Genomic DNA, 18,724 nt, shown 5'->3' with positions numbered 1-18,724 from the left:
TTAAGTGCATAATAAAATTTAAAACCATAAATGTTCAAAACAGATACAACTACGAACATATATGAACCGGATTTAGACAGATGGCAGACTATATTATAAAGCAACATGTTTCAAATAAATAGTATAAGTTAGTAGATTATTAGTTATGTGCGTAAATAATTGGACTATTAATCGATGATCAGGATGACATCATGATAGTTCAGACAGAGAAGGAAAACAATAATACTTTGCAAGTAAGATAAATTTGCAAGAAACAAGGATCAAAAAGGGAAGCAACTATAACTTCCCGGATAAAGCTTAATATTAATTTAATTGACGCTTTGACATGATGGAGCATTTAAGTTGCTTCCTCAATGTGCACATACATGAAGTTCTTAGCAGAAGACAGTTAGATGCTACACCATAATATGAGGATATGTTGTGAAGTCCTATGTTGCACATACCTTAGAAGACTCATTCTGAAGTAGCTGAAGCACTAAACTTCAGAAAACTTTCCTTGAGAAGTTCAATTTCCCCATCAAGATCTGTTAGTTTCTTCTCTAGCACAGCAAGGCACGATACATAATCTTCCAACTTAGCAAGCCATTCCTTTTGAAACTCATCAATCATCTCAACTACTAGACAACGTACTTTCTCCTCTTTCTCCAACCGCTCTCTTTCCAACTCCTTGGTACTAAGAACTAGACCACCACCACCAGCAACATCACTATAAAGAGGCTCATCACCTTGCGGAAACTTTTTTCTGTAGTCAGAAAAAGAAATTTGAGTTTGCTTCAAAGCCTTCTTATACCCTACCACTAATTGGGCCATAACATTGAGCTCATGCTCAAAGCGGCAAAGCTCCATCTGCCACTTCTGTTGTTCTTCCATCCTTGCCTTCTCAAGAGAGTGGATAATCTGATCCTTCTGATGGAGAACCCCATTCAAGTACTGTAGCTCCATTTGTGCATTCATGCATGCTTGTTCCTTCTCCACAAAAAGCATCTTAGCTTTTCCTAAAGAGCACTGCATCTGTTCAATGCAAGCATCAAAATCTGACGGCTGTGCATATTCCCAATTTGCACCAGTACGCATCCTTTTTGATTGACTGTTTGGATGAAAATGGTGATGAAAACCACCCTCATCTTCATCATCAATCTCCCCAATTTCCCTTTTACCATCATTTCCAAAGAAGAAAGAACCATCAGGGCCAGGATCCACACTCATATTCTTATGGGTATCACCCCCCATTGCCAAAAACTCCCTAGAAGATGGGTCACGGACATTCTCTGGTGCTGTGTAAGAAACATGAACCGTCTCCATTGCTTGTAGAAGGTCTGTTGAAGTCAACCTCTCCAAAGAATCCATCTTTGCAGAAAAGCCATCAAGCCTTTCTTCTTCCCTCCCTTCAACATCCCCTTTGCTCAAATTCTCAAACTCCATGCTCCCAAAGCCACTTGAACTGCACCGCCGGAAGCAATGATCAATATCCCCATTCTTCTCTTCCACAAGCCTCCACTGCATCTCTTCTCCCTCCTTGCATTCCTTGAATCCATCCACGACATTGGCATGGGCGCTCAGCCCCAAGCTCAACCCTGGTTCATGATTCTCAACACCTACATCGTGCAAATCCTCCAAATTTTTGGACCTTGCATCACCATCATCCATATCATCCTCCTCTTCCTCCACTGCAACCTCCACGGAATTCTCTGCCTCGGGGACAGGCTCAAGCTTGGCCTCAGCTTGCTCAAACAACCCCAGCTGCTGGAATTTTATCAGACGCTGGAGGTGCGAAGCATAGTAGCAGACCCCAGACTTGGGCACCTCCAAGAGCTCCTTCTCTACAAATCCCCACATCAAGCCAGCCCAGTCCACCTTATGTGGCTGCCCTTCCTTCACCATCTGGGTGGCCGCAACAACCTCCGTCGGCAGAATGCACGCATCATCCTGGAATTGAAACAACATAAACCCCGACATGAATTCCAAAATCGCTGCCGCCGACTCCTCCGACGCAAAAAGCTCCTGCCTTTGCACGTCTCCTGCGGATTCCCCGACCTTCTCCTTCTTCACCGGCAGTCCAAGAGCGCGGGCAAGATCCGCGCGGCTTACCGAGATACGCAGATCATTCACGAAGCTGCGGCGATTGGGCGGGTCGTAGAAGGCGATGAGTTGGGCAACGAGGTCTGAGTGGATCTCTTGATCAAGGTGGAGGTGGGCAAATTCCCAAAGCCCAAGAGTGCGGAAGAGGGCCTCGTGCTTGGACAGGTCGGGAGACGAGGCGTGGGCGAAGGGCACAGGTCGGAGATTCTCCTTGAGAAGCGAGAGCTTCTGTTGGGCGGCGGCGCGTTGCTTCTCTGACAAGGGTTTCTTGCGCTTGCCCGGGGGCTTGCGGACAGATTGGGGAGGGTTTTGGGGGACTTCGGGGACGGCGGCGACGTCGGGGAGAGGAGGAGGAGGAGGAGGAGGATCAGCAGGAGCAGGGGAGATGTCCATGAGCTGGGGTCCTTCTTCCTCGTTAACGGCGATGTCTTCCACTGGTTCCGGTAGTTGTGGGGGTAGGATTTCTTCTACCTCTTCTGGTTTGGGTTGGGATTGGGGTTCTTCGTCGAGGAGCATCGTGGGTTCGGGGGATGGATTTGGAAGTTCTGGTGAGTTGGATTTGGGTTTGGATGGGCGGGATTTGGTGGATTTCTTCCTCCTTTTGGGCATGGGAGGGTTTTTATTATATGGGATCGTTTTTCCTGAGGCTAGGGGATGTCCATGTGCAGATCGACGACTAAACTGAAGGAGATCCCAGGAAGGTGTGAGGAAGCCCAAATCTACCCTCTTCTACTTCTCTTAACCCTTTTTTTTTCCCTCTTAATTTATTTTCTCTTTGGCCTTTTCTTTTTCAGTTTCTAAAAGGATCTTAAATAGGAACCGCATAAGGAGAGGAGATTTACTTCTTCTTTTTCGTAAAAAGATAAATTATATTATCATAAAAAACTGGTATTTTCTCCTACTTTAGAGTTTAGATGGGCTAACTGATTAGCAGTTTGATTAGTCTTCTTAAGACAGTGAAAGAAGAAAATAGAATCTATAAAATTAACACATGAAAAATATCTAAAATGATATGACAGGTATCTTCACATCGGTGGTTGATTAGCACGAGAGAATCTCAACAACAAAGGAGTAATAGTTAGCCGAGGTTTTAGCGGGGCGAGTTTGACACCATGAATTATGTACAGATATTTAATTACCTCTCGTTATACCTAACTAGTTTTGATTTGTACAATCTTACTTTTTTAAATATATGTAGATAAATGATTCATTAAACTTCAAATAGTAGTTACAATATGATACACAAATAAAAATGGAAGATAGGATAAAAACCAGTAATAAGCCCCAATGTTGGCTGAAAAAAGGATTGATTAATAATTAACGGAAAGTATTAATATGTAACAAAAAAGTATTCACGTAGAAAATTGAAACGGAGCTAATAAAGAATCGGCTTTAGAATGAGCATCCCTCTTGACCTACTGAAGCTGCCTCACAAAGAAGAAACAGTTGCAAAAGACTTTAAACTACTAGCATTTTTCAACAAAGGGTTAGCATCCTATGACTTTTCTTAGCCAAAATAGACCAACATGCATAGAGACCGACCAAAATATCAAAATAGAATTCCAAACAAAACACCATAGCAAATTAGTCACCAAGAAGAACCTTAATAATGCACCTATTTGACAATGGCTAGTCCAGCAGCAAGACCACTACATGATGAAGAGACAACCACCTAACGACTGCCATGGCAAATCCACCACCCGACAGTAGCCGCAGTAGCGACAAAGGGATGGTGCAAGGCAGAGGGATGGCAATGACGATAAAAGGAGATCGGGTAGGTCATAGCCTAAAGTTTTGACAAGCCGGAGACGGCAACAACCAAAGAAACAACAACAGGAAGGGCCAAAAACTACCATTAACAATGACCGGAGTGGGGATGGCTAGGTTAGAGGCTGCAATAGTGAGTATGAGATTCTAACGGAGAGGGAGGAGAGAAGAAAGGGCAGCGAGATCCTAGCGAAGATAGGGCGAGGAGACGGTATAGCGAGAAATCGATAGAGTTAAGGAGGTCTAAAGTTAGAAAAGAAGGAGGTGATGGGCATAACCTAGGCAGCTCGTCACCACCACCCACTCACTCAACTAACCCCTAATCTAGTGAGGAGGGAGAGAAAAGAAATGGAGAGAATGGAGGGAGGGAAGAAAAATAACCTTGGAGGAGAAAGCCTCTCCCCTAGTGCACCAGCTAGAGGAGGGGAGGTCGGCAAGATAAACCCCTTAACCAACGGGAAGAAGACGGCAACTAAGCCTTAGCAGAGCGCTAGGGCTGATGCCAATAAAACAATCCATCTATAATTCTGATTCCCTTTAGTAGTTGGTTTATACTATCATTCATATTAGATAATTATAGATAAAAAATTTGTACTTATATATATAATTGGGTTCGATCATAAGTACATATGATCTGCCTCATTTGATCATTTATTTATAGCATGATTATTTGACTATAATCTTAATAACTCTTTTATCATCTAAATATATTTATAATCTAAATAAAGATGCTTATAACTCCGAATAATTTATATAAACTTGAATAACATGTGTAATATGATAACTCGTTTATAACTCATGTAAACTGTTTAATAAATTAATCGTGTTTGTATTTAATATTCTAACTCATTTCATAAACAAGTTGTATCTGTGTTGGTTTAAACTAGACCTGACCCAAATCGAATATAATCCAACTTATTCTTAATGCCATCCCTAGTATGAACCATTGAACAAGATTTCTTCACCTATTTTGACGAGTTGGTTTCAAGATTATTTTGAACATAATCTAACTCATTTAATTAAAGAGAAAATATAATTTAATCTGTTCTCGTTAGGTTAAAATTCAGATTATATCTCTAAATTTTCATTCTTCACTTAATCCACTTACAGTTTCAACTATATATAATTTCTTGAAATACGATTCCTCTGAATATAAAACACTAGAATGCCTTTTATTTTACAACAAACAATTATTAATAACAAATTCTATAAGAAATTTTCTCGAATGCTTCTTTCATCTTAATTTCTCACTTTTGCAAATATCTATGCTAGCTTTTGATAGAAAAGCCTATCAATTGCACATAAATTTATATTATAAGATGTTGTTTAGTTGAAAGCTTTTCGAATGCTACATTATCTAATCGAAAATTATTATTTAATTGTTTTTTAATTGGACTCTTTATATTTTGGTACCCATTTGAATTAACTTGATACCAAAAGACTCATCTTGCCATCCCTAACATGATCTATCTTTCTCCTCTTATTTTAATCCCAATCTAACCCCATAACCATCCCATCTCCTTCCTCTAATTTCACTCCCAATCTAATTCCAAACCATCTGTCTCCTACAGTCTCCGTTCCATCCTCAATTCTTTTTTTTTCCCTCTATCTCTTATATTCTCCTCTAATTAAATATTTATTTACTGAAATATAACTAACCAAACATGTATTTAAAAATACATCATTATGAAATACAATCAACTAAAAAAGTTATTTATTTTTCTAGATATAACGTCTGAAGAAACATGTATCTTATATTTTTTATTACACATATATTTCTAAATATAATAAATCAAACGACTCTAAGAGCGTAACACCCACGTATTAGCTACGTGCATCTCATAGTATATGCATGGCGCACTTGACAAGATAAACGAACGTTAACACAAATAAACTTATACTCAAGATATAATATTTTAAAAAATAATTTATATTATAATCTAAATAAATTCTTTGCACAAGAATCCCTATTATGTACAACGGAGCAATATTAAATAACTATAAAATCTAGTTTGACCCGCACAAACTACACCAATCCATCAAATTTATAAATAATATAATTCTAAAAATACCTACCAATATATACAATGATACGTTATGCAAACAAATATTAGTACAAAGTTAATCTCATATAAAATATCACCTCTATCACCTTACTTTTAGTTCAGCTCATCTTTGCTGAGGGAGAACCAAATGAGAGAGAGAGTGGATATTGTTTGGGAGGAGGAAGATAGATAGAGTAGAGGTAAAGAGGAGGACGAGAGATGAGTAGAGGTAAAGAGGAGGAAGAGATTAGAGCGGGGAACGAGGTGGGGGAGGCGGCGGCTCGATTTTGGGGTGGGTAAGAGAGCCAAATGAGAGAGAGAGAGAGATAGAGAGAGAGAGGGTCGTCTACCGACAGACAGCTAAAGAGATAGATTTTCTTTATAATTCTTATTTAATATTTTTTATTAATTTAAATAGTATTAATAAAAAATATTTTATTATAATATATAAAATAATTAATCATGCTTTTTTTAGATTTTAATAATTTGATCGATATCAATTAGTCAAAATAATATCGAGGTGTTAAATGAGAATTATAAAAAAAATATGAGTTGTTGGATTATAAAATTATCAAAAACGAAATATGAATCATGAAATAAATAAAATATAAAATGTGATTTATAAAATATCTTTAAAAGAATCTGGATGTAGATCTATATCTTGAACTAAAAGTCAAAACAGTTAAAGAATAATGCATGTTATTCTTTACTCACAAATAATACAGGTTATCTGAGAGAAGGCCAATGAGTGTTAACGAATGCAGGGGAGTGTTCGCAATAATTAATATTTTTAATTATAAAGAAGGAAATATACTAAACTAATAGGTATCGACTAAGATCCCATCACGTCGCGACTATTCTGAATTAGTCTATATAATTGGAAACCAAATTGAGCAATCCCTATTATAAAAATGAAACAAAAGGGAACGAATTCTGCAACCCAAAGAGATCATATTAATGCCAATGAGACCGTAAAAGTGAGTAACTCTTGGATACTATTAGTCCGGGATGAAGTCTTGAGAAAGGAAAGAGGGAATGTTTGATTCCCTCTTATCCACTCTAAGCGCAACTATCGCGTATTCGCGTCCGTTTGTCGGGGGTTTTTTGTCATTCCAACCATGCATTTTATTCTTATTACACTTTATTCCCAGTCTCTTCATTATTTTTAAATTTAAACCCTATACTTTTTATTAGCCATTAATGAGCGCATCTGTAAAGAATGGACATGCTTTATTTTGGACCTTATTTTGTAATCCGAACAATTAATAATATCACCGTCAAGAAAAGTAAAAGTATGGGACGTAAACTGCAATAAATACAAAATGACATGTGGCCGGGGTGCCAAGTAGAAAACTAACTTATTAAAGGGTATTTTATAAATTATATACTATATTTTATTTATATTTTATTTATATTTTATAAATTATATCTTATATTTTAATTATTTTATAATTTATATTCATATTTGACCATTTGTAATCTGAATATTTTTTCTTTATAATTCTTATTTAATACTCTATCGTTATTTTAACTAACTAATATTAATTAAATTACTAATATATTCTCGTTACTATATTTACTTCTCTCTTTCGAAAATATAAATAATTTCAAATATTTATAAATTATTTTATATATTATAATAGAATATATTTTTGTTGGTACCGGAGAGGATTAAATAAAAATTATATGAAAAAAATATGAGTTAGACAAGAAAAATCTTTCAGATAAGTGTAAATTATAAAATAAATAAATATAGGGTGTGATTCGTAAAATTCCCCTTATTAAATCTTAAATTCTCGAGTTCGCGGGGTCATTTTGTAAGTTTTAGTCCTTTTCCGTTCCATAATTGATAATACTCGTCTCCGATCTCCACTCCCTTCCTGTGCCTTCCCTTTCTACTCTCTTCCAACACTTCTCGAAGCTCATGGCTCGGAGACTCAAGCCCTTCCTACTCCCTCTCCTCCTCTTCCTCGTCCTCGTTCTCCTCGCCTCCAGATCCACTCACGGCCGTCAGATCTCCCACTTCCCCATCTCCGATGGGATCGACGACGCCGGATTCCACCATGTCCTCCACCTCCGGCAAGGTGGGGAGAACTCAACGCGGTGCGAGCAGACGTATGGCTTTCTTCCGTGCACCACGACTGTGGTGGGGAACTTGTTCCTCGTGTTGGCGTATGGCTTCTTGATGTTTAAGGCCGCCACTTGCTTGTCGTCGGGATCCGAGATGCTCCTTGAGATCCTCGGCCCTGGGATCGTCGGGGGCCTCTTCCTTCCCATTCTTGGGGCTTTGCCAGATGCATTACTAATCCTTGGTTAGGGTTTCAAGCTCCGATTTCTGTTCTTTATTAATTTCTTTCTCTCTGCTGTCGTCTGTTTTCTAATTCTCTAGTTTCGTATCCTGGCTTATGTGTTATTTCTTGTGTTTTTTCATCCTTTCTTTCTTTTCTTTCACCTTTTTTGTTCGATCAGGTGTTTTTAGTGATCCACTGACAAATGTAAGGACCACACAAGTGCTTTTCGATGATTTAAAGGGAGAATCAAAGGTCGAATTAGAAATAATTAGGAAAAATTATATCAAATTTTTTGTGGTTATCTCTAAATTTATTTTACTCCTGGATTTTATATTTATTTGTGTTAATTTACTCTCATTATAGTTATATCTAAACTGAAATTATTATGTTTTTATTATATTTTATGAAATAATATGTCGTATTTGAAGATATTTACTAGATATAAAATTATAACAAATTGAATAAATATTTTTAACATATTTAAAATAATATAAATTGGGTTTATAAAGATAAAATAAGAACATAAATTTATTTACTGTATTTATTATAATTAAAAAAATATATAATTGGTCTTATTTCAAATATATTAATATTTTTATCTAATTTTCAATTATATAACTAATGAACATGTTTAAAATCGACAACGTGATTTGAATAAATACGTGAAAAAAGAAACTGTTTTATTTTGTGTAGCCTATAATGGGTAAAATTACATAAGTACAATTATAGGTAAAATAAATTTAGGACTAAAATCTGGGTTAAAAATGTAATTTTCTTAAAAAAAATTAAAATGCAAAGTGTGAATAGCAATAAGCACGTTAGGCAGGGTCCATAATGGAAAAAGTCCCCTTTTGTTCTTACTTTTTGAAATTTTTGTTAGATATTGCGGCCATCTTTATCTTTAGTTCTTTTTCTCTGGTTCAGTTAAGGAATTTACTTTTGGTCTGCTAGTTAAGCAAAAGATATTCTTTCATTGTTAGGGATCATCTTTTGATAGTGATATTTAAGGAGCAGGGAACAAGATGTACTTCCTTTTCTGAAATGATGAAAATGCCCCTGTATAGCTGAGCTGGGAATTGACCGGTAAAGGGATACAACATGGACATAATTGTCATCTTACTTGAGCTGGCATTTTCTCGTAAACATCATTTTCGTAAGCAACAATGATGGCCCTGCTAATACTGCGACTGTGTAATACTAGATGATAATTGTGCTGATCTCTTGTATACACTTTTGTTTCTTTTTTATTTCTTTAAAGGTTTGTGACATTGTACAGATACTTAATTAGAGTTGAAGATTACAATAAACTTTCATTTTCTTAAATCAAGAGCTAGGTTATAATATGTTGAACAGTGAGGCCAACCCTTCTCGATAATGATAATTAGGTTAGGAAATTAGACCAGTCCTTGTATAGAAATATGCCACAACGGGTCAACTCTACTCACAGCGTACTTAGCACAATTCATTTTCTTAAGAAAATTCTTTCCATGTCCATACGGCCAACCTTTTGGTTGGGTGGTAAGACCCAATCACTTGTGGAAGTGGTTGGGCCTAAGATTACCATGAAGTAAATATGAAGAATCTCCATCTCTCCGCCAGGTCACACTACTAGCATTTGCCTCTTACTTTCCATTATTGGCTAGCTATATGATAAACCACATGGATGTTTAAGATGAGGACATAATGGATGATATGTCACATAAATTAAACTTAAACATGCCATACGTGATTCAGTCATGCAGACGATTTTCTTATGAGACTAGGTTATTGTGAGAAAAGTTAGCAAATTGCCAAATTCTTATATTACGTTTGTGTGGATTGGCTTCTATCATCAGAATCAGGGACATTCAGATATATGTGATGAAGTAGGTATTTTGTGTACCAGAACTGTCTCTCATGATGTTTCTGGGATTTACTCTCAGCTGATTTATTGAACCATGAAGTTTGAATATGCATTACTCTGTTGCAGTAAAGTTCAGCTCTCTTTTATCCAGAAAACATATTATTTGAACTGATTTAAATTAAAATCCTCCTTTAGATAATAACTTGATCTTTCTGACAAAGAATTATAAATCCTGCAACTCTGGAACACTAGCTAATTTAGTATGCATATACTTTTCAGTTTCTGGTCTCTCTGGGAGTAAAGAAACTGCTCAAAGTCAGGTCTTGATTGGCATGGGATTGCTTGCTGGATCAACTGTCATGCTTTTAACAACACTATGGGGATCTTGTGTTGTTGTCGGCAAGTGCGACCTTTCAGAAAATTTAACCTCAATAGATTCACAAAATACAAAAGGCTTCAGTCTCTTTGGTATGTTTTCTTTTCCCTCTACATGGTGTTCATTTTCAGAGTAATGCAGCTAAGTGGTAGTTTTAGCATTATTCCTTATTGTTGAATAGTATGTTGGAATTCAGCAGATCATGATAAGGTACTTTGCAGTTGTCATATAATTGGGAACTTAACGAGTCACTAAGGTGGAGTACATAGTACCTACAGAAGGCAAGAGCTCATAAAAAAGGTGAAGAATGACAGCTATTCTTCTGCCTGAAGGAGAAACTTATATTCTTATGTATTTTTTTATTCAGGGAAAACTAAACTTATTGATGTTTGAATTATTTCATATAAAGCTAAATGGTCATACTACTGAAGCAGCAGCATGCACTTCTTGAATTTGCAGCTCTTGATCTTCAAATATGAGGCTGATCTGAAATATCTTTACTGCAAATAATTGGCAGAAACTGAGTTAAGTATATCAGAAAGGGACAAATATTAGTACTTCACAACTTTACAATTGCCACTAAGCAAGAGTAGCCTTGAGAACCTTAGGAACTAGCTAGATCAATGTCCATGTCTATGACTGATTTATTCATTACGCATTATCAACACACAAATAGGTTGAGTGATCTGGTTTTTCTTAAGATAAGTATTTCAAAATTTTCATGTCTAATGATGATGGATTGTGGCATAAATTAGATAGATTCTCAGCAGTCATATCTTGGTTGTCCAAACCCATTAGATGCCAAATTTATACTTGCTCCCATACTTTGGATATCTACTTCCAAAGTAACTCCGGGTTGAAAAGTTCTCCATGGTCTTGTCAATATTTCAGATCTTTTTTCTCTGTCATCTCTTGTATTCTTAGTAATATATCTTATACTTTCATGAAGTAATGTTCAATGATCTGCATATATCTAACAGATCTTGTCTTTGGGTACTATTGCACATTCTTGGACTATTTGAAGGAATTGCACATGCTCTGACTAGATTGCACAGCAAATCCTATGTGGGGAGAAGTGTTAAATCTTTTTACCAGTGATTATGATTTAATGTAAAGTGTACAATACACACACACACACTCATGCCTGTGTTCCTGTGTGAAAGCATTTCTCTAGTTGCCCACTTGATTGACTTATCCTCAAATCTGCCATGTTATGTAGTTTTGGCTTTTGCATAGTCTCGTGTGGGATATTCTTTTATTTCTTTCCTTCAACATAAGTGCACTTTCACTAGTACCATCAGTAGCTGTATATGCTTGATTCTTCATAATGCTACCACTTAATGTTGTTTTCCACACATATTTCAAAACTTCGATCTTTTTATGTGACATATGTTGATGTCTCCACAAGATGTCTAGTGAATTTTGTACACAAATGCATATAAAAATCATGTTCTTATACTGAATTCCTTTTTCTTTTAATTTGCTTGGTATCTAATATTTCTGAAAACAGTTGGATCATGTTCTTGTCTTATACTGTCTTCTACATGTAACCTCAGCTGCCTTCTCATAAATTGATTGATTGCCTTTTGCATTCTGTTATTAACATTTAGGGAATATTTTATTTCGCCCTCTCCTTTTTTGCCTTATTTTTATTTTGGCTTTTTCACTTATCTAAATTAACCCCTGGTTTTTACATTTATTATCTACTAAACCTCTGCCATTAATTTTCATCACACAGACTAACCAGCTTTCAAGTGAAATTAACCTGTTGTACTACAATTACTAAGATACCCTTAGATAGCCATACTGGTTGTAAAACCCAATTTGACTAAAATAAAAAAGAACTTCTCCCAAGATAGAATACTAATAGAAGAAATAATCTCCAACAAGGTAGAATACTAAGAGAAGAAGTCATTTTGGTAGAATATGAAGGTAGAACCCGAGATAGACTCTTGATCTCTAAAAAGAAATTTATGAAGAAAAGTTCCATACTAAGGAGAAATTTCATTCTTACAAAACGGAAAATGATCCTTTTCTTCTTCTTCTTTCCTAATGGACTCTTCCTTGCCTAAAGGAGAGAAAGTGATAGGAATGAACCACGGGTGAGAAAACCACCAAATTAGTAAAGTGTCATGAGCAATTTTGGCATTTCAGAAGTTATATTTTAAAATATTTTTTTTTAATTAAAAAAGGTCATTTCATCTGCTTCTGTTTGGTTAATGTTAAATTGAAAGTTTTTTAAAGATTTATAATAAAAAGCAGGGGGCAAAATTAAATTTTTCTTAACATTTAAAAGATTTTGAGTCTCGCATAAATTTGATTTATCTGGATGCAGCATTGACTTGTCTCTTTCTGGGATGTAGTATTGACTAATTCTTTTCTGGCTACATAGTTAAAGGATTTCCATGATTTTCAGGATCTGGTGTTTCGACTGACATACAAACTAGCTATGCAGCAAGGATCATGGCTATATCTGTTGTTCCATTTATTATTGTCCAACTACCAAAAATTTTCAAGGTTCCTTCTGGACAACGTTTAGCAGTTTTGGTCTCTCTCATAGCTGCAGTTGCACTTGTGCTTGCGTATTGTCTATATCAGGTAATCGGTTAGCCTCACATGTTGCACTTGTGCTTGCTTATTGCCGTAATATGGTAGCCTCACATAAGCTGGAGTTTTAGGACTTATCATTGTTTTTTATATTATCTGTGGTGCTGATACTTTTCTATTTGCAATTTGATTATTGTGTTATGTTATCTGTTAGTTGCAGATGTGCCAAAGTTTGGCATGGAATTCGTACTTTTTTCTACCATAGATTTCCACAAGAAGTGATTCATAATGATGTTTGGCTTTTTCATGTCTTGCAATTTTAGATGCTATCACTACATGCTATTTGAAGTGATACATATTAATCATGTAAAATATAAATATGAATACTATTACTGTGAATTAAATTAAGGATGATGCTGATGTTCATGCCATTTCCAGAATATGTTTACCTAAGCAAGTCCTTTGTACACTGAGTACAAATATGCTTAATAATTTGTAAAATTTGGACATGGGGGCAAAGATCTAGAATAGGAATTGAGCACATCCTTCATCTTGATCTTGCCATTCTTTAAGTTGCATATAGTATCTTTTCATGCACATATTAATTTGCATAATTCATCTGCTTCATTGCTGACATTAATGTTTTCTGTTCTTTATGTTGGTAGTGCCATAATGGAAGATACCTCAGCTCATTATAAGTGTCAACGCTCTATCTTCTTTGACAAGCCGCATATTCATTTGTTTCTCTTTATTTACTCGTGACCAGGTTTTCCAGCCATGGATTCAGAGGAGAAGATTGGCATATGCAAAACTTAAACATGTGATATCTGGAATTCTAAAGCATGCTCAAAAAGAAGCTCTTGGACGGCTGCTTCATGATGATGGGACACCAAATGTTATTGTCATAAAAAAGTAAGCTTTTTCATTCATTCTTTTATCTTTTTTCTGATGTATAACATCGTTATCGTTCTTCTAATATGTTCTATTGCAGATTATTTCATAGAATGGATTTGGATTCAGATGGAATGATATCACGTGCTGAGTTACATGCATTTATTATTGGAATCCAGTTTGAAGAGATCAACTTGGATAAGGATGATGCTGTAGATAAAGTGATGGAAGAATTTGATTTATCAGGAAATTCTAGCATTGAAGAAGGGGAGTTTGTTGAGGGAATCTCAAAATGGCTTAAAGACGCTAAGCGTACCGTTGGAAATTCTGGTGCTTACTCAAGAAAGTTCCTGCATGACTTTCATATGGTAATTTGCTTCATGATATATGCATGGTTATGATTATCGACCGATAAATATCTGCATCAGCTCTTACTAATTTGAAACTAAGGTCAAAACTATTTTTTTCTTGGTTTCGGCATAGTATTGATCAATACATATCAGTTGTGTCGGCTGTCTTGGCCATAAACACAAAAGTCTGAATTTTTCTTTTATGTGGACTATATGTGGAACATATCATGTTGCATTTAACTTGAATATAACTTGTACATTAATTTTGATCTTTTGATGTCTTGGGTGCCGAATTTTACTTTTCCTTTCTATTTTTCTCCACTTGACCCTTTCTTTTATTTTTCTTTTAACACCCCTATGCACACCTCTATTACAAAGGTGGTTATTAGTCTCACCCGCAAGAGGCTTCCTGCCATCTTTGTTGATTGATAATCACATCGAACATAGGTATTTACGCACCGAATGTAGATATTCAAATGCATCCGAAATTCGATATTAATCTTAGTAGTTTGGATAATTATAGTAAGACTCATTGAATTATTATCCATTTCTGCATGCGCCCCCTTATCTTGTTTCTTTAATGTACACATTGACCCTCTAAACTATGAAAAATCTTTCACCCCTCTAATGATGTCAACGGAAAACATTAAATGGCTATTTTACTCTCAACTTTGCTCTTTTTCTTTTCTCAAAAAGAAAGAGTAATATAGTCCCTAGAATGTCTAAAATTAATCATGCGACAACAATCATATTTCCTTTTTTAAAGGAAAATAAATTAGGAGGTTTATGTAGAAATGAGCAACATTTTAGAAGGTCTAGATGTAATTATTCATAGTATTTTCACTCTTTATATTATGTTACTATCTTATGTGAGTAGTATAAATTTTCTTATTTTTTATTTTCCTCAACTTCTAAAATTTTTCTGCTTTATAACAAATTTTAGAATTTAAGTAATTAAAAAGTATTTCAAAACATAAACGGCTGATACAGTGGCTGAAACAGGCGATATTGCCGATATATAACATTTTTTCCGACAATTGATACCGATATTGATATCGATACTGATACTGATACTTAGATCCTTGGATATATGGCCTAGAAAGTCCTGTTCTTATTCTGGCTCATCTTGCAAGATTAATATATTTTTATAAATCCTTTAAATTTTGCAGAGAACAAGGGATGAACATAATGTATTGATTGATAAGGATGATGAGGTTGTAGAAAGTATTGATAATCCTACCTCGACCTGTATAAAAGCCATCTTACTTTTGCTGCTGGGCACCATAATGGCAGCTGTATTCGCAGATCCACTTGTAGATGCTGTTGACAATTTCTCACTTGCTACGAAGATACCTTCTTTCTTCATTTCTTTCATTGCAATGCCCTTAGCTACTAACTCCAGTGAGGCTGTCTCAGCAATTATTTTTGCCAGTCGGAAGAAGAAGCGGACTTTGTCACTGACATTTTCTGAGGTTTGTTCTCACACCTCTCAATTGACACTTTCATCTGTAGTACTGAAGAGTTCACTTTTAACTGATAAAAGCATTTATATCCACTTCTACCTTTTATTAGTGAAATATCATGTATAGTTCCTGTCGTTTGTTAAAGTAGTAATGTTCTATTTCCCATGTCATTTGAAGTTTCTTGCAAGTGTAATTGGTTGTTTTCTTGATTTATGGGGTATTCTGTTGACACTTGACAGGAAGTAGGAGCTTCCTTCATGAAAGTCTTGTCGTTCTGTCTACATTTAGATATCTTACTTCATGGTACAGCATAAGTCAAACCATAGGCAGTTAAATATTTTTAGCTTTTGCTATTGTTTTCACATTAGCAGGACCATGCCTCCATTAGAACGATCCTTGTGGATGTTCTTTTTCCCTTTGGAGCCCCACCATTTGGAATGAAAAAATGACTATAGTTGGTTGGGCATATGAAAGAGTATGTTATTAATTTTCTATTTTTCTTACCTTGTTGTCATTTGCCATCTGGTCACCCTATATTTGTAGCTTGTCTCTAAGCAGCTTATGCAACTGTTAGATTTAAGTTGTTTAGACTTCAGACTGCCAATTTCCAGTTTAAGGCAATTAAGTCATCTGAATGTGCTACTGGTCTTCTATTTTTAGATCACATCGTAGCTCTCATCTACTTATACTGTCGACAAGTTATTGACGCATATTTTCTGTTTGCTTTTGAGAATTTTGGAGTTCAATTTACTGAAGTGCTGTTATCACGTCCAGCAGCTCTAGACAAACAGAATGAAGAGATCATTCTGCACAATCTGCATTAGAAACTTCTTAACCTGCAATGATTTTAATATTTTATGAATTGATTTAATTCTGTTAACTTCCAAAATGCACTCCAGTCATTTCAAAACACTCAGGTCTTAAAGTTAGCCATATATTGTCAACATGAAGACTCCAGCAGGTTTCCAATGGACACCTTTTTAATGTAGAAAGATACTTGATAATAAATTGGTCAGACAAATTTTCATATCCTTGAGTAGTTAGTAGTATCTGTATTCTTTTCGGAATGACTAGGTCTCTGCTACTTATCTAAGCCCAAATTACTAATTTTTTCTGCGATCAACATTAGATTGCCAAATTTTGCATGTGATCTATTGCATGAGCAATATGTGAAGCTAGCACAATACTTAGTACATAAACTTGAAGGGATTTAGGGAATGTGAAGATTTGGTGAGCTATCTTAGAGCCACTGGATTTCAAGGAAAGTGGTTTAAAGCATAACACGTTAAGTACAAAATAGAACTAAATAGTGGAGAATGTGTAGCATATTTAGGGTAATTATGGTTTGAAGTATCGGCTGATCCCATTCCCCAATCCGAATCTTCCAAAATGAACGGCCAATACAACCGATATGGCCGGTAACATACTATTTTTTCAAGCAGCCTATCTCAATCTTGAAATCGATACTCAGAACTTTGAGGGTAATGCTTATGGGAGAAGAGAATAATTGGATAAGAAAACTTTCTCACTTTGGGAAAGAAGAATTATTGCTCTTATCCTCTTCATTGATTGCTATGTTGGAAATTAACAACCACAAGGCGCCGTGAATCCCAACTATTTGGGCTTAATTATATTGCTATATTTGCTATTAAAATATTCTGAAGTTCATAGTAGAAATGCCAGAGAAGGCTATTTATCTCATCATTTGACTTGAAGTATTAAGTTTAAGTTGACCTAGATCTGAGTTTCTTAAAAGAGGAGTCAGCACTCGGCATGTAATCACTTCTCAAATCTCAATGTCACATGCTAGTACGCTACTATCAGAGGTCTAATTATAAATTTTTTATTTCTAATTAACTTATTTATTTTCAAATCCTTTTAAGTAAACATTGGTAGCTGCAGGATAGTAACTTTTTAACCTTAATGTGCACTATAACCTTTAATGTCCTTCTGTGGTCCTATATTATAATAGGATTATAGGAATGTGACAATTCTTTTGGCGCTCCTGTGCAAGTATTCCTCAATTGCCATCCGAGAGATGATAATTATTTTACTCCAAGAAATAAGTAGAAATTGCATCTCTTAGGGCGATTTATCAGTAAACCTCTTGCACTTTTTGATGTAAATGACTGCTTTTATTATATTTCTTCTGGAGTATCCTTCACTTTGTATATATCCATGAACCTCAGTTAATATCAGATTCTATATAACCTTTAGTCTCTGCTAAAGCAATAAATTCATGTTGTCCTGTAATCATTTTAGCCCCCTTTGGTTTTATGTTTGTATCAAACTCTTCATGAGAACTAGGAAAATGTGCTTCCTTCTTATGGAATATAATCTTATATTCTTATGTACATCTTTTGTTAATGACATAAGTAGCTTGTTTCTAGATATCTCATCATTTGAGTTATGAAAAATAACAAACAATTTTTCAAGTTTTTCTCTTTTTTTCCTGTTGATCAACACTTCAGAAACTGAGATTTAACTGTGAAGCATCTAACTTTTCATTGATTACGCTGCAGATTTACGGTGGGGTAACCATGAATAACACGCTGTGCTTGGCTGTGTTCCTGGCTCTTGTTTATACGAGGCACTTGACATGGGACTTCTCATCTGAAGTTCTCATCATTCTCATCGTTTGCATTGTGATGGGTCTTTTTACCAGCTTCCGGACCACATTCCCACTATGGACTTGCTTCGTAGCCTACATGCTGTACCCCTTCTCTCTTGTTCTCGTCTATGTCCTTGACTTCGTTTTTGGCTGGTCATAGGAACTGGCATGGCTTTCACTTTGAAGGTAGTTTGGTTCCTGTACAAATTTCCTTTTGTTTTCCCATTTCTCATCTCTTTGATGCATTTGAATATAAATTAAATAAAATTGTGGGACTAATGGTCTGTTTGTGGTTTTGCCTATTTCTGCTGATGAGTTCTGTTCAGTTTATGTATTGTTATCTGGAATAAGATATGGTCAAGAACTAAAATTATTTTTGATACTTACTGCTGGAGTTCCATGCTTAGATTTTACTTCAACGCTTACTGCTGGAGTTGCATCTTAAGCAGATTTTTTTAAAA

The 18,724-nt window shown here is 35.5% G+C and overlaps 2 protein-coding genes across 2 annotated transcripts; one reads left to right on the top strand and one right to left on the bottom strand.

Moving 5' to 3' along the window:
- Window positions 1–258: 258 nt before the first annotated feature.
- Window positions 259–2,830, bottom strand: LOC140765093 (uncharacterized). Its single transcript, XM_073104009.1, has one exon. The coding sequence runs from the start codon at window positions 2,686–2,688 to the stop codon at window positions 454–456; it is 2,235 nt and encodes a 744-aa protein (XP_072960110.1). The 5' UTR covers window positions 2,689–2,830; the 3' UTR covers window positions 259–453.
- A 4,897-nt stretch (window positions 2,831–7,727) lies between these two features.
- Window positions 7,728–18,559, top strand: LOC140764603 (sodium/calcium exchanger NCL1-like). The gene is made up of 7 exons (XM_073103248.1): window positions 7,728–8,203; window positions 10,305–10,493; window positions 12,818–12,999; window positions 13,715–13,860; window positions 13,940–14,207; window positions 15,359–15,661; window positions 18,175–18,559. Exons 1-7 carry the CDS (start codon window positions 7,816–7,818, stop codon window positions 18,421–18,423), a joined length of 1,725 nt encoding a protein of 574 aa, XP_072959349.1. The 5' UTR covers window positions 7,728–7,815; the 3' UTR covers window positions 18,424–18,559.
- The last annotated feature ends 165 nt before the right edge of the window (window positions 18,560–18,724 follow it).

Source organism: Typha angustifolia, chromosome 8 (assembly GCF_048772165.1).
Source record: "Typha angustifolia cultivar Huaian chromosome 8, ASM4877216v1, whole genome shotgun sequence".
In the NCBI taxonomy this organism is placed as follows: Eukaryota; Viridiplantae; Streptophyta; class Magnoliopsida; order Poales; family Typhaceae; genus Typha; species Typha angustifolia.
Note: the sequence above shows the minus strand (reverse complement) of the source record. Positions and strands in the feature narration are given on the sequence as shown.

Bases quoted from the DNA above. Each gene is read 5' to 3' on its own strand.
- LOC140765093 (XM_073104009.1), bottom strand. From the start codon at position 2,688: ATGCCCAAAAGGAGGAAGAAATCCACCAAATCCCGCCCATCCAAACCC.
- LOC140764603 (XM_073103248.1), top strand. From the start codon at position 7,816: ATGGCTCGGAGACTCAAGCCCTTCCTACTCCCTCTCCTCCTCTTCCTC. The intron at 10,494-12,817 runs GTATGTTTTCTT...CATGATTTTCAG, and splicing joins AAAAGGCTTCAGTCTCTTTG to GATCTGGTGTTTCGACTGAC. The intron at 13,861-13,939 runs GTAAGCTTTTTC...GTTCTATTGCAG, and splicing joins AATGTTATTGTCATAAAAAA to ATTATTTCATAGAATGGATT.